At 29.5% G+C, this 14,824-nt stretch overlaps 2 protein-coding genes across 2 annotated transcripts; both read left to right on the forward strand.

The window, feature by feature from the left end:
- Positions 1-433: 433 nt before the first annotated feature.
- On the forward strand, positions 434-5,053 carry LOC111680460 (peptidyl-prolyl cis-trans isomerase 5). The gene is made up of 3 exons (XM_023442106.2): positions 434-624; positions 882-1,006; positions 4,504-5,053. Exons 1-3 carry the CDS (start codon positions 532-534, stop codon positions 4,904-4,906), a joined length of 621 nt encoding a protein of 206 aa, XP_023297874.2. The 5' UTR covers positions 434-531; the 3' UTR covers positions 4,907-5,053.
- Positions 5,054-9,021: 3,968 nt separating this feature from the next.
- Positions 9,022-14,711, forward strand: LOC111680472 (UDP-glycosyltransferase UGT4). The gene is made up of 4 exons (XM_046955286.1): positions 9,022-9,439; positions 12,911-13,160; positions 13,230-13,682; positions 13,742-14,711. Exons 1-4 carry the CDS (start codon positions 9,416-9,418, stop codon positions 14,620-14,622), a joined length of 1,608 nt encoding a protein of 535 aa, XP_046811242.1. The 5' UTR covers positions 9,022-9,415; the 3' UTR covers positions 14,623-14,711.
- The last annotated feature ends 113 nt before the right edge of the window (positions 14,712-14,824 follow it).

Genomic DNA, 14,824 nt, shown 5'->3' on the forward strand with positions numbered 1-14,824 from the left:
CTATCTATCTATCTATCTATCTATCTATCTATCTATCTATCTATCTATCTTTTTACCTATGTAACTATATTTTATTTTTCATTACAAAATATTAACTTAACTTTTTGTCACGCTATTATCTCCATTACAATTTCTTTCACATTTCCTAAATACGGCAACCTTATTTTTTTCGTTTTAGATTTTGCGCACTTCTTTAGTTGGGGGAGAACATAACAATTGTTTATCTCAGATTCATTCTATATAATTACGTGTCATTTCACTTCACAATCTCCCCAACGACAAAACACAACTAGTGGTCCCATTCTAGCACGCGTCGTACACCAGCTGAGCAACTAAAAGCCCATTTAGTAAAGAGATAAAAACAACAAAAAATATACTGTTAAACTCAAAATTTAAACAACAAAACAGCAGATAGCAGACGACATTAAGGAAAAATACTCTCTCAATAAGCTAACATTCGTTTGTTGGCTGTTAAAGATTAAACAACTCTTCAAAAAAGATCCGGTGTTCAAAATTTAAATTAAAGAAAAAATGAAATTTTTATTAAGTTTATGCCTGGTGGCTTTGGCCAGTGGTGGCATTGTTAGTGCCGATGAAAGTAAAGGACCTAAGGTTACAGAAAAGGTATATAAAAAAGGGTTTCACAATAGATTTACATATATATATATATATAAGCTAAAAAGTTAAAAATATATTTAAACAAAGATAACATAAACCCCCACATATATAAATATGAATAATCATCATAATATTTTGTCATTATTTAATAGTTGTAGTGGTTTTATACATAAAATATTCTATATTATATACCCACTGTATGTTTGTATGTATGTGTACATTGTACAATTTATTTATTATTTGTTCTTTATTCTTTGTTTTAGGTGTTCTTTGACATCACCATTGGTGGTGAGCCGGCCGGTCGTATTGAAATTGGCTTGTTTGGCAAAACTGTTCCAAAAACTGTAGAAAATTTCAAACAATTGTCTGAAAAACCTAAAGGCGAAGGGTAAGTGTTCTTAAATTGACTCTTTGTTTTGACTGTATTTGGTAATAAAAATGAAAATCAAGTACAACTTTAGTAAAAAAGCGATAAGCAGTGAAGTTGAGTTTATGAGTTGTTTTTTTTTAAGGTTATGTTTTTAGTTTAGCTCTAATCTGTGTTTCTATGATTTTGTGTATGCACTTTATTTGACTGTATATACATATACATATATGTAGGGTCTTTAACTCTGGATTGTTGAACTTTTAAAAAAGTAGGTCATTTCTAGTGTTTAAAAAAAATTTAAGCACAAAAACAAAAAAACATACAAATTGATGTACCTAAAGTTGTTGTTAGATTTTTGCACATATACATACAAACAATGTACATAAATCTGCAGATTTTTAGAACTATTTTCCAGTGTTATTTCTTCTCTCATTCTATGAGCATAATAGTTGTATAAAATTAATTTGCATTAATTAACTTTTTTGCATTAAAGCTAGAGGCTATTTTTTATAAAACTGTTACAAATGTTTAGTTAAATTTCTATAGCTTTAAGAATGTCAACAAATTGGTCTTGTCCCACATAAAATATAAATAATATGAACCTTTTCTAATTGAAACTTCTAGAAAGGCTTTATTAACCTTAATCTATTTTACTGATAAGAAATTAAATGAATAGAAAGTAAGTTGGTTGAAAATTTTTAATAATCTATTGATTGTTTTAAAAGTTTTTTAAAATTATTGAGATTTTAAATTAAAAATCGATTTAATTAAAAAGCAGATTAATCAATTAAAACATACATACATACTTTATATATACAATTATTAGATCGTTTCACAGAAAAAAACTTATTCCCTATCTGTTAATAACAGAGCGCTAAGCCGCCAACACGCATTCTTTGTTTCAACTCAAGTTGAAAGTTTATGTTTAAATACTACCTAAGACATTAACATTTTTTCAAATTTCCGAGTCCGCTACAACTACATCTGTCTCAAAAAATATTTCTATTAAACTCAGGACTTCATTCGTTCGATTTGGAACAAAGTGATTAGAACTGAACTAAACTTTTACGTTTTATATCAAGTTTTAAATAACAAAAAACTTAATAATATTTATCTACCAGTACCATTTAATAAAATTTTAAATGCTAACCTGTTTTTTTAACAAACAAAAAACAAATAATGTAATATGTTTGATAAAAGATATCATTGTTTTTCTAATTACATACATCAGAAACTCATTTATGATTTCCTGTTTATTTAATTAATTAAGAAAGTATATTTTAAATTGAAATAAAATATATTTGTGCAAAAATTATTTCGATAAAAAAATTATAAAAATATTTTAAAGTAACGACTTAAGGTGTGAAGTCAAGAAATAGAACTAACTAGAACTGAATCTAGAACTGTATCTAGAACTGAACTAGAATTGAACTAGAACTGAACTAGAACTGAACTAGAACTGAACTAGAACTGAACTAGAACTGAACTAGAACTGAACTAGAACTGAACTAGAACTAAGAATGTCAACAAATTGGTCTTGTCCCACATAAAATATAAATAATATGAACCTTTTCTAATTGAAACTTCTAGAAAGGCTTTATTAACCTTAATCTATTTTACTGATAAGAAATTAAATGAATAGAAAGTAAGTTGGTTGAAAATTTTTAATAATCTATTGATTGTTTTAAAAGTTTTTTAAAATTATTGAGATTTTAAATTAAAAATCGATTTAATTAAAAAGCAGATTAATCAATTAAAACATACATACATACTTTATATATACAATTATTAGATCGTTTCACAGAAAAAAACTTATTCCCTATCTGTTAATAACAGAGCGCTAAGCCGCCAACACGCATTCTTTGTTTCAACTCAAGTTGAAAGTTTATGTTTAAATACTACCTAAGACATTAACATTTTTTCAAATTTCCGAGTCCGCTACAACTACATCTGTCTCAAAAAATATTTCTATTAAACTCAGGACTTCATTCGTTCGATTTGGAACAAAGTGATTAGAACTGAACTAAACTTTTACGTTTTATATCAAGTTTTAAATAACAAAAAACTTAATAATATTTATCTACCAGTACCATTTAATAAAATTTTAAATGCTAACCTGTTTTTTTAACAAACAAAAAACAAATAATGTAATATGTTTGATAAAAGATATCATTGTTTTTCTAATTACATACATCAGAAACTCATTTATGATTTCCTGTTTATTTAATTAATTAAGAAAGTATATTTTAAATTGAAATAAAATATATTTGTGCAAAAATTATTTCGATAAAAAAATTATAAAAATATTTTAAAGTAACGACTTAAGGTGTGAAGTCAAGAAATAGAACTAACTAGAACTGAATCTAGAACTGTATCTAGAACTGAACTAGAATTGAACTAGAACTGAACTAGAACTGAACTAGAACTGAACTAGAACTGAACTAGAACTGAACTAGAACTGAACTAGAACTGAACTAGAACTGAACTAGAACTGAACTAGAACTGAACTAGAACTGAACTAGAACTGAACTAGAACTGAACTAGAACTGAACTAGAACTGAACTAGAACTGAACTGAACTAGAACTGAACTAGAACTGAACTAGAACTGAACTAGAACTGAACTAGAACTGAACTAGAACTGAACTGAACTAGAACTGAACTAGAACTGAACTAGAACTGAACTAGAACTGAACTAGAACTGAACTAGAACTGAACTAGAACTGAACTAGAACTGAACTAGAACTGAACTAGAATTGAACTAGAACTGAACTAGAACTGAACTAGAACTGAACTAGAACTGAACTAGAACTGAACTACAACTGAACTAGAACTGAACTAGAACTGAACTAGAACTGAACTAGAACTGAACTAGAAATAAACTAGAACTGAACTAGAACTGAACTAGAACTGAACTAGAACTGAACTAGAACTGAACTAAAACTGAACTAGAACTAAACTAGAACTGAACTATAACTGAACTAGAACTGAACTAGAACTAAACTAGAACTAAACTAGAACTGAACTAAAACTGAACTAGAACTGAACTAGAACTGAACTAGAACTGAACTAGAACTAAACTAGAACTGAACTAGAACTGAACTAGAACTGAACTAGAACTAGAACTGGAATTGAACTAGAACATAACCTTACTTTTAGTAATTAGAAAACGTAGTCGCAAATGCAATTCAACAAACACAATAACGATGGCGGCAAAACGTTAAGTTATTGCGAAAATAAAGAAAACGCCAATACTGGAATTGTGCCCAATAACTATAATCAACATAGAAAAGTATAGTCATTCTCTTATATATGGAAGTAAATGAGTAAACAAAAAACACTTTTCTTTCCACATTTTAAACATTTTCATACAAATGTATTATTTGCAAGTGCATTCAACTCAATTTCAAATTTGTTTTCAAATCAATAAAGCAAGAATAATAAAAATCTCCTTTGTATATCTATTAGCTTATAAATTTTGATTAAATAAACAAAATTTTTTAATTTATTTCATTTACAGCTATGTAGGCAGTAAATTCCATCGCGTCATTAAGGATTTCATGATCCAAGGTGGTGATTTCACACGTGGTGATGGCACCGGTGGCCGTTCCATCTACGGTGAACGTTTCGAAGATGAAAACTTCAAGCTTAAGCATTATGGTGCCGGTTGGTTGTCCATGGCTAATGCTGGCAAAGATACTAACGGTTCTCAATTCTTTATTACCACCAAACCCACTTCCTGGTTGGATGGTCGTCATGTTGTCTTCGGCAAAGTATTGTCTGGCATGGATGTTGTACGTAAAATCGAAAAGGTTAGCACTGATGGCCGTGATCGTCCCACTAAGGATGTTGTTATTGCCAACAGTGGTTCTTTACCCGTAGCCGAACCATTTTCAGTAGCCAAGGCTGATGCTACTGAATAGATTGTATGAGAGTTATATATTGGGCTAGAAGCTTTTAACAAACAGCAGATGTTTAATATTTAAGTTTTCATGTTTAAGAATATTTGAAATTAAGATCAGTTTTAATAATAAAAGAAATTATATATTATAGAATTAATGAAAAAGAAAAGAAACAAAAAAGAAAAACCAGTTTATAACTAGGGTAAAACATATTGTTGCATTTAATTCTCATTAATTATTAAGAGGGTCTTCCCGTTTGTTTTCTAAAAAGTTCGTTTAGAACTGAGTAAATGATTTGAAATTCAAATGAAAAGAAAGTAAACAAGAAAATTATAATAATAAAAAACCTGAAATTAAATCTCAAACTTAAATTTTATGAATTTTATTTTAAACTTTAAGTTTGTTTCAATGATTTCACATCATTGAGTCATTGAACCGTAAGAGACTTGTATACTGTTGTTGCATAGTTCACATCAACCACTACTATACGACCTGTTGCCTTCAAAGACCTTTATAAATAACTATCAATTGCTTGTGTATTTATGTATGTTCCCAATTTTTGGGTTCCCTTTGTTGATTTTCAAACCTGTTTCGAAATTAAGTTAACATTTGCAAATTCTCTTAACATCTGCTTTTTTTAGATTTTATTTAAGTTTCTTTTTTTTTCTTTGTTGTTTTAAGTAATTTTGTCGTTTTTTTTCATATTTGTTTGGTTTAATTTATTTGTCTGTCAATTTGTTCTATTTTGGTTCCTATTTTATTGATTTAACTAGTTGTCAAAAATACGCTAATAAATCGTGATTGAAATAATAAATTGATTCGCATAACATACATGTTTACATATATACATTTATGACAAAATGTTCATGTTTATTGCAAATATTTAAATTCCCTTCAGTTTAAAAGCTAACAATCGCCATTTTAAAAGCGCTTTAGTCTTTTACTGAATGCATAATGCTAGCATCTAGTTACTAAAATATTTCAAAGTTTTTACTAAGTAAAATCCCGCTTTTCTTTAATAAAGTTGTTGTGAATAAAGTTTTTAATATAACCAAAGAGAAGCGAGAATATGAACAAACAAACACAAAAAAATACGAAACATAAGTATTCCTACGTAGTTCTATTAGATTTACCCCACAATTTCAACACTGGCTAGTGGTGAGTAATTTAGGGCGTTCAAATAAAATTGCACGTTAAATTTGAATTTTTATATGGGTGATCACTTTAATGAGTTAGTAAGTTAGGTAGAGTGTTAGTAAGTAAGTTAGTTTGCTAATTAGATATTTAGTTAGTTAGTTAGTTAGTTAGTTAGTTAGTTAGTTAGTTAGTTAGTTAGTTAGTTAGATAATTAGTTAGTTAGTTAGTTAGTTAGTTAGTTAGTTAGTTAGTTAGTTAGTTAGTTTGTTAGTTAGTAAGTTAGTTAATTAGTTAGTTTGTTAGTTAATTAGTTACCACTAAAAATCGATTTTTTGTGGTAAAAATAAGTGATCACAGATTTTTACTGCAGCTGATTTAAATTTTTCTTTATAAAAATCGATTTTTACTGGAAAATATTAGTGATCTCATTAGGGTTCTATAAATCGACTTTCGAATAATCGAACAATCGACTTTTTGTCGAAAAAAGTCTAAGTCGACAATATTGTTCCAAAAAAGTCGATAACTCGACTATCGTCTGTGAAAGTCGAAAAGTCGACTTTGTCAATAAAAGTCGAAAAAGGTCGATAAGTCGAAAAAGTCAAATAAAGTCGAAAAAAAATCGAAGAAAGTCGAAAAAAGTCGGAAATTCGAATATTGTAGAAACAAGTCAAAAATAGTCAAAAATTTTAAAAAAGTCGAAAAAGTCAAAAAATAATCGGAAAAAAGTCGAAAATAGTCAAAAAGTCGAAAAAATCGAAAAGTCGGAAAAAGTCGAAAAGACGATAAAAGTCGAAAAGTTGACTATTTATAAAATACTTATAGTCGGAAAGTCGGAAAAAGTCGAAAACTCGAAAATTGTATAAACAAGTCAAAAATAGTCGAAAATTTAAAAAAAGTCGAAAAAGTCAATAAATAGTCCAAAAAAGTCGAAAATAGTAAAAAAGTTAAAAAAAATCAAAAAGTCGGAAAAAAGTCGAAAAGTTGACTATTTATAAAATACTTATAGTCGAAAAGTCGACTTTTAATTAAATGAAAAAGTCCAAAAAACGACTTTTCATAAAATGCAAAAAGTCGAAAAGTCGACTTTTCGTTTCAACTATAGAACCCTAGATCTCATATTTCTGCTACTTTCGCATTAAAGCCTTATTAAAGAAACTACAGTCGATTTGAAGTTTTCTTAAAAAAGTGGAAAAAAGTCAAAAACTCTAAAATAGAAGGAAAAACTCGAAAAAAGTCAAAAAAATAGTCGAAAAAAAGTCGAAAAATCGAAAAGTCGGAAAAAGTCGAAAAGTTGACTAATTATAAAATACTTATAGTCGAAAAGTCTGAAAACCGACTTTTAATTAAAAGAAAAAAGTAGAAAAATCGACTTTTCATTATATACAAAAAGTCGAAAAGTCGACTTTTAACTAAATGAAAAAGTCGTCTTTTCGTTTCAACTATAGAACCCTAGATCTCATATTTCTGCTACTTTCTCAGATTTTTACTATTTTCTTCATAAGGGCCTTATTAAAGAAATTACAAACGATTTAAGATTCTTCATATAAGAATCGATTTTAGTGGAAAATATGAATGATCACAAATTTCTAACATTTTCTTGATTTGAGCTTTATTTAAGTAACTACAGTCGATTTAAGGTTTTCTTTATAAAAATTGATTTTTAGTGAAAAATATGAGTGATCATAGAATTTCACTATTTTCTCGATTTGAGCCTTATTTAAGAAACTACAGCAGTTTTTAGGTTTTTTATATAAAAATCAATTTTTAGTGGAAAATATGAGTGATCACAGATTTTCACTATTTTCTTGATTAAAGTCTTATTAAAGAAACTACAGCCAATTAAAGGTTTTCTTTATTTAAATCGATTTTTAGTGGAAAATATTGGTGATGACTGATTTTCACTATTTTCTTGATTAGAGCCTTATTAAAGAAACAACAGCCGATTTAAAGTTTTCTTTATAAAAATCAATTTTAAGTGGAAAGTATACGTGATCACAAATTTTCACTATTTTTTCGATTCGAGCCTTATTTAAGATCGAGATCGATCGAGAAAGAATCGATTTTTAGTGACAAATATTAGTGGCCACAGATTTTCAATATTTTCTTGGTTAGAGCCTTATTAAAGGAACAACAGCCGATTTCAAAGTTTTTCATATATAAATCGATCTTTAGTGAAAAATATGAATGATTTAAGATTCTTACTATTTATTAAATAAAAATAGAGTTTTAGTGGTATATAGGAGTGATCTCAGATTTTCAATATTTTCTTGATTTGAACTTTATTTAAGAAACTACAGTAGATTTTAGGTTTTTTTTTTATATAAAAATCGATTTTTAGTGGAAAATATGAGTGATCATAGATTTTTAATATTTCCTCGATTCGAGCCTTATTTAAGAAACTACAGCCGATTTAAGGTTTTCTTTATAAAAATCAATTTTTAGTAGAAAATATGAATGATCTCAGATTTTTACTATTTTTTTGATTAGAGCCTTATTGAATTTATTTCCACTATTTTCTTGATTTGAGCGTTATTTAAGAAACTACAGCCGATTTAAGGTTTTCTTCATAAAAATCTATTTTAAATGGGAAATATGAGTGATCACCCCTGACTACGCCTCTGTATTTGCAAGCTGTCTAAGGAAAAATGATAATACATACTCAAATGTCGTCTAAGGCTTATATTTTAAAATAATCTCTTTTGTTTTCTGTTTTAAAAACGAACATATTTCTTCTTATTACAAAAGCTCAGCAGTTTTTTTCTGATGATGATCAAGAGAACTAATGAGAATAGTTGTTGTTTATATAAAGAAAATTGCCATTTAATCTGCAAGAACATAAAAATGCTCCCCATATAATACATATTCTCTCAATTTCCATAAAAATAAATCTCAAAGATACTTGCACAATTTTATTTATTAAATAAGTATTACGAGCATATTATTCATGGAGCATATGTATACAACTAAAACAATTGATATTTAATGAAAATAATTCTTTTCAGATGGACTCTACAGCTACTGAAATGTTCTGAATTAAATCAGTCTAGAATGCGAAACCATAAGTTAAACAAGTGAAAAAAAAATAAAGAAAGAACGAAAACAATAAATAAATTAGTTCTAGAAAATAAATTGTGTATATATGAATGAATGAATTAAAACAGATTCATAAACAATAACAAATCTTTATGTACATTCATTCATTAAAGAAATATATATATTAAAAAAACAACAAAAACAATATAAAGCCGGAAAGCAGATGTGATCTTATACAAGAACAAATAGGAATTCCTACAAAAACAAAAACAATTTTTTATTAGAAAAAAAAAGTAAAAAAAAGTGCACTGTCGCTCGCCCCTCTACCCCAACACAACTTTTTGAAACATAATAATAAAAATGCAGCAACATAAATTTCATTTGGTACGATCAAATCAAAAAAAAAAAAAAAAAATTCTAAAAATTTACATTAAAAACTAAATATGTAATTAAATTCAAATTAGAAAAGTCTTTAAAGTTTAAACAAATCATGGTCGTGTTCATATTAAAAATAAAATATTTAATGATAAGACTTTTTATATTTATGAAATATAAGAACAAAAAACAACAATTGTATACTTGTAGATAGAAATGATGTGTCCCAATCATTATGTTTATGTTCCGGTGACATTATATTAAGATGTCAAGGCGCCATTCGAATTGTGTTAAAGTATCAATGTTATTTCTCACGTTTAATGTGTTGTTGTGATTGTAAAATTTATCTGTAAGCAAACATTTATACTTGATCGAAGAAATTGGGATCTTTTAAGCCGATTTGTGTATTGAAAATGGAGCATGGTATTACCGTTACAAAGTTCTACATACGTATACAATATTCAAGGTTGTTAAAGTCCAATCTTATGTCTGTATTACCGCTACAAAAGGTTTGCATACCTATTCAATATTCAGGGCAATTAAAGTTCAATCTTATGTCTCACAAAACACCATAAGAATGACTACAAAGAAGCTTATATAAACCAAGTTTTAAAACTTGTTATATGTATTAATATTGATCATCTTTTATGAGGTATCGGATCATTTATAGATCGAATATTTCAACATTCTAGAAAGTAATGTATTTCTAAAGAAAATTCCTTGCAGTATTTCTCTTAAAACGATTTATTGACCATATAAAGTATAAAAGTGTTATTACGGAGATGACAGAACCAATTATGGAACTTATGACATTTGGTAGGAGAGACGTTTTGTTTCAATAAGTTATACTACTGTCAAATGTGGACCGATTTTGTCCATTTTGAATACGTATATATAACCTTCTTACAAAGATTTCAATCCGTTTGTAAGTTCTACAACATGTTTTTACCCGGGAAATCTATGTCTATAAGAGTGTTATTACGAATAACAAATAACAGAATCAATTATGGATATTATAGATTTTAGTATAGAGATTCAAAAAGCTATGTTGAACGAGTTATAAAAAGATCAAATGCGTACCGATTTTGTCTATTTTGAATACATATATAACCATCTTACAAAGGTTTTATTCCGTTTGTAATTTATAATTTACTCTACATATACGTATATTCTAGATCCTTATAGGTAGCACAATCGGTCTGTCAGTTTGTTTACTGAAATTAATATTCTAAAGATCCCAAATACATTCGATATCCAAAACTACAATAGTTCTTTCAAGGATAGATATGATTTAAATGCAGTCAATGTGAAGCTGACTCAATTGAGTCCAGAATAGGTGCCGTTATGATATCTGAATGTATCTTGTCATTGATAGGTAATAATCAACTTGAGATACGAATAATCAAAGTCCTTATTATTGCAACTTCTGTAGAAGTCATTATACGGAAGATTGAATCTGCTAGAATAACCAATGACCTGTCGTCACGGATGTCATTAGTACAGATGGACGTTGTTAACCATCAGATCTGAGCAAATTTTTAAAGTTCCTGTTGGATAAGTGTTTTACACCATTCGAGCGATACAATTAGTAAAGTATCAAATCCCTTTCATTGAAAAGGGAACCATTTTTACTCCATCCATTATGCTATCCGAACGGATCAAAACCTTGTCTATGACAGTTAACGTTTTAAATCAACTTTTGACACGAATGAAGAAATCTATCTTTTAAATAATTACGTCTTTCTTATTGCAACTTCTGTATAAGTCATAACCTAACTTACACACTTACAAACCAATGACCTGTCGTCATGGATGTCAGTAGCCTTAATCACACACATGGACCAGGCTATTCTGCAGGTGGATGTTCATCCATCATTAGATTTGGGCAGAATTTTATAGTTTCTGTCGAATTCATGTTTTACAAATACTAAAGCATAAAGTCCCTTTCATTGAAAAGGGAACCACTTTTGCCCGTTCCATTGTAATATTCGAACGAATCAAAATCTTGTCTATGATAGATAACGTTGCACATTAACTTATGACACAAATGTAATCCATCTTTTCAACATCAAAGTCCTCATTATTGCAACTTTTGTAGAAGTCATTATACATAAGATTCGATGTAGCATAAGCTTCTACAAACCAATGACCTGTCGTCATGGATGTCAGTAGTCTTAATCGCACACATAAACCTGGCTATCATACAGGTGGATGTTCTTCCATCACCATTAGAGCCAGAAAACTACTAAAGTATTAAACCACTTTTGCCCTTAGAGTGATTCACGAACCAATCACGATGTCGTGTAGACACTACAGAGAGAGAGAGAGAGAGAGATCTAATTTGTATATATCCGCTCTTTATACAGTAGTATCTCATCCAGTTTAGTCCAAAATTGATTACCGACATTTCTGACATGAAAATGCTGCTTGAAATATACTTCTTTTATAAAATTATATAGAGCCCAAGAGAAGAGAGATGTAGCCCTTAGAATTAGATCTATCAGTGTAAACTTCAATATAGTCATCCTCATCAGAGAGTGACACATACTTAGCATCTACTGTGAACATTTTATAAGGGAGAATGTTAAAGATCAGAAATCAATGTTACTTTCAAGAAGTTTTATATTTAAATTAAGTAAAATTGGCACATAAACACCGAAGATATAGGCAATATTACCAATGTATACCCACATTTATTAATCAATATCGGGGAAAAATTTAACATGAATATAGTTTGTAAACGAATATTTTTATTCGCATATAAGGTCACCAACTCTAGTGGTACTTTACCTTCATGGCCCTTGATAGAAATTCGCTCAGGCATCTTATTGAAATGGTAGTTGTTTAGACAAAATGTAAGGAGAATCGTTACGATATGTATGTATTATGTGAATGCATTCGTCATCAGGGTGATTCCTATCAATATTGTCTTTTCACACAACTAAACACTAAAACAAGACCTGCAATATTCGGAAATTCGATACTATTGAAGAGTTTTAGAAAAATATCACAGGCCAAGTTGTCTACGGTAGGTTAGTAGTTAGTGTTCTAGTCTGGTAGACCGGAGGTGGTGTGTTCGATTCCCACCTGTGACACTGGTTAAGGAGCGCACAACAGACCCGATAGAGGCCTAGGTGTATTTCTTCGGATTTGATGTGTATACATCCTCCTTTCAAACTAACTAACTTTCACAGGCCAAACAAAATTTTAAAGAAACCAGAGTCTAAAGTATATTATTCTAAGGGACTGTGCTATAATGAATCCAAACTCATGCATCACATCAGTTTGTTTTTAACGTCGCAAATATGGACCCGCGTTTAAGAATAGCTTATTTCGAATACTTGATGTAGTAGAGAAATTCTGGTACTGTAGTCGCGATTACTTGGGTCTCTGGGTTAAAAATTTGTTGGTCTGTGAATTCACTCGCAAAATTCTTAAGTCGACCTTATAATTTAACAATGAATTAAAAACAAATTTCAGATAATACATCAACTATTACTAAAATGGCTGCTAATAGCAACAATTCTAATGGGCTCGACAAAAGGAGCAAAAATACTGGGCATATTTCCACATGCCAGTGAAAGTCATTTCGTAGTTATGAGAACATTTATGATGGAATTGGCCAAGAAGGAACACAATGTTACACTCTACAGTAGTCATCGTTTAGATGATCGTTTAGACAATCTTAAAGAAAATATTATAGAACCCGAATTTCCTTTCTGGAAAGAAGGTAAGATAAAAAAATTTCTTATAAAATAATTTGGATGAAATTCTTTTTATCTTTTTTTTTTACTTTTAGTGCAAAAACAGGCGGGCGTTAAGGATTTACCAGCGCTTAGTGCAATCAACAATGACAAATTGAATAACCATTTAGCAGCTGCTGGTCACTCACTAATGGATTACTTTTTATCGAATGGCAAAATGCAGGAACTATTAAAAACACCAGTCGATGACTTTGACTACGATATGATTATAGTGGATCTATTTTATTCTGAAGCTCTATTAGCTTTAGGACATTATTTCAGTGTCCCTGTAATAGGTGTGGTGAATGCAGATTTTGCCAATTATATGGAACAGATACAAGATGTAATGATTCCGTCGGCTTGTTTGCCTTATGATTTGAAAAATTATGATAGAAATTTGGGTTATTGGCAAAGATTGGCTAATATTAAGTCTTGTCTTGCTCGTAGAGAAAGTTTCGTCTATGATCACTATGGTAGACAGGAAAAAGTTATTAAAAAACACTTCAAGGGTAAGTTAAAAAGAAGCGCTATATAAAAACAAACTTATATAATTGCTTGTTATTTCTAGCTTCCATACCCTCAATAATGGACCTGCAGTCAAATCTAGCATTACTTTTAGTCAACAACTATTATCCCTTAGCTACGCCCAAACCTTTAATTCCTAATATTATACCCGTGGGAGGTTTACACATTAGAGCTCCCAAAGAATTGCCCTGGCATATTAGACGTTTTCTCGATGAAGCTCGCTTTGGTGCCATCTACATGCATTTAGGTGATGAAAAACTTTGTGCTGATATACCCAAAGAAAAACTAGATGTACTTTTCCATGTCTTGGGTAAAAGACAAGAATGCATTTTATGGACTTGTCATGATGTGCAGAAAATCGAAGGTCTTCCCAAAAATATGATGATTCAACATTTAGTACCACAAACTGATATTCTAGCTCATCCTCATATACGTTTATTTATAATGAATGGCGATATCATGGGTTTGCAGGAGAGCATCATACGACATGTGCCATTGCTAGGCTTGCCACTATTTGAGAATGAAATGGAAAATATAATGCTGGCAGAGAAGTTACAAATTGGTGTTCGTGTTGATTATACAAATCTCACAGAATCTTCACTAGACTGGGCTTTGGAAACTATCTTACACAAGGAATTTTATGTTCTTAACATTAGAGACATTTCGAAAATTTTCCGCGATAGACCTTTAGGTGGTTTAGCCAATGCCATATTTTGGTTAGATTATATTGATCGCTATGGCAATGGTCCCTTAAAGACTCAGGCTCTTGGAATGCCATTAAATGAATTACATTTAGCGGATTTACGATTTTACAGTTATCTCAGATCGTTAGTGGTTCTGGGTGTATTGATTGGTTTATATTATGTGGGCATGTTTTTGTGGAAAAAACGCCAAACAGATAAAATGTTCTCTAAACTTAATTGAAATTTGTTTTAAAATTTTCTTTTTACAAAAAAAAAAAATAAGCTAATAAAATATTTTAAATAAAAAATAAATAGATATTATAAACTGTTTTTTCTCTATCTATCTATCTATCTATCTATCTATTTATCTATCTATCTATATATCTATCTATCTATCTATCTATCTATCTATCTATCTATCTATCTATCTATCTATCTATCTA

This window comes from Lucilia cuprina, chromosome 6 (genome assembly GCF_022045245.1).
Source record: "Lucilia cuprina isolate Lc7/37 chromosome 6, ASM2204524v1, whole genome shotgun sequence".
Taxonomy (NCBI): Eukaryota; Metazoa; Arthropoda; class Insecta; order Diptera; family Calliphoridae; genus Lucilia; species Lucilia cuprina.

Coding starts and splice junctions, on each gene's coding strand:
- LOC111680472 (XM_046955286.1), top strand. CDS start 9,416: ATGCAGCAACATAAATTTCATTTG. Junction 9,440..12,910: donor AGCAACATAAATTTCATTTG/GTACGATCAAAT, acceptor AACAAATTTCAG/ATAATACATCAACTATTACT. Junction 13,161..13,229: donor ATTTCCTTTCTGGAAAGAAG/GTAAGATAAAAA, acceptor TTTTACTTTTAG/TGCAAAAACAGGCGGGCGTT.
- LOC111680460 (XM_023442106.2), top strand. CDS start 532: ATGAAATTTTTATTAAGTTTATGCCTGGTGGCTTTGGCCAGTGGTGGC. Junction 625..881: donor GACCTAAGGTTACAGAAAAG/GTATATAAAAAA, acceptor TCTTTGTTTTAG/GTGTTCTTTGACATCACCAT. Junction 1,007..4,503: donor GAAAAACCTAAAGGCGAAGG/GTAAGTGTTCTT, acceptor TTTCATTTACAG/CTATGTAGGCAGTAAATTCC.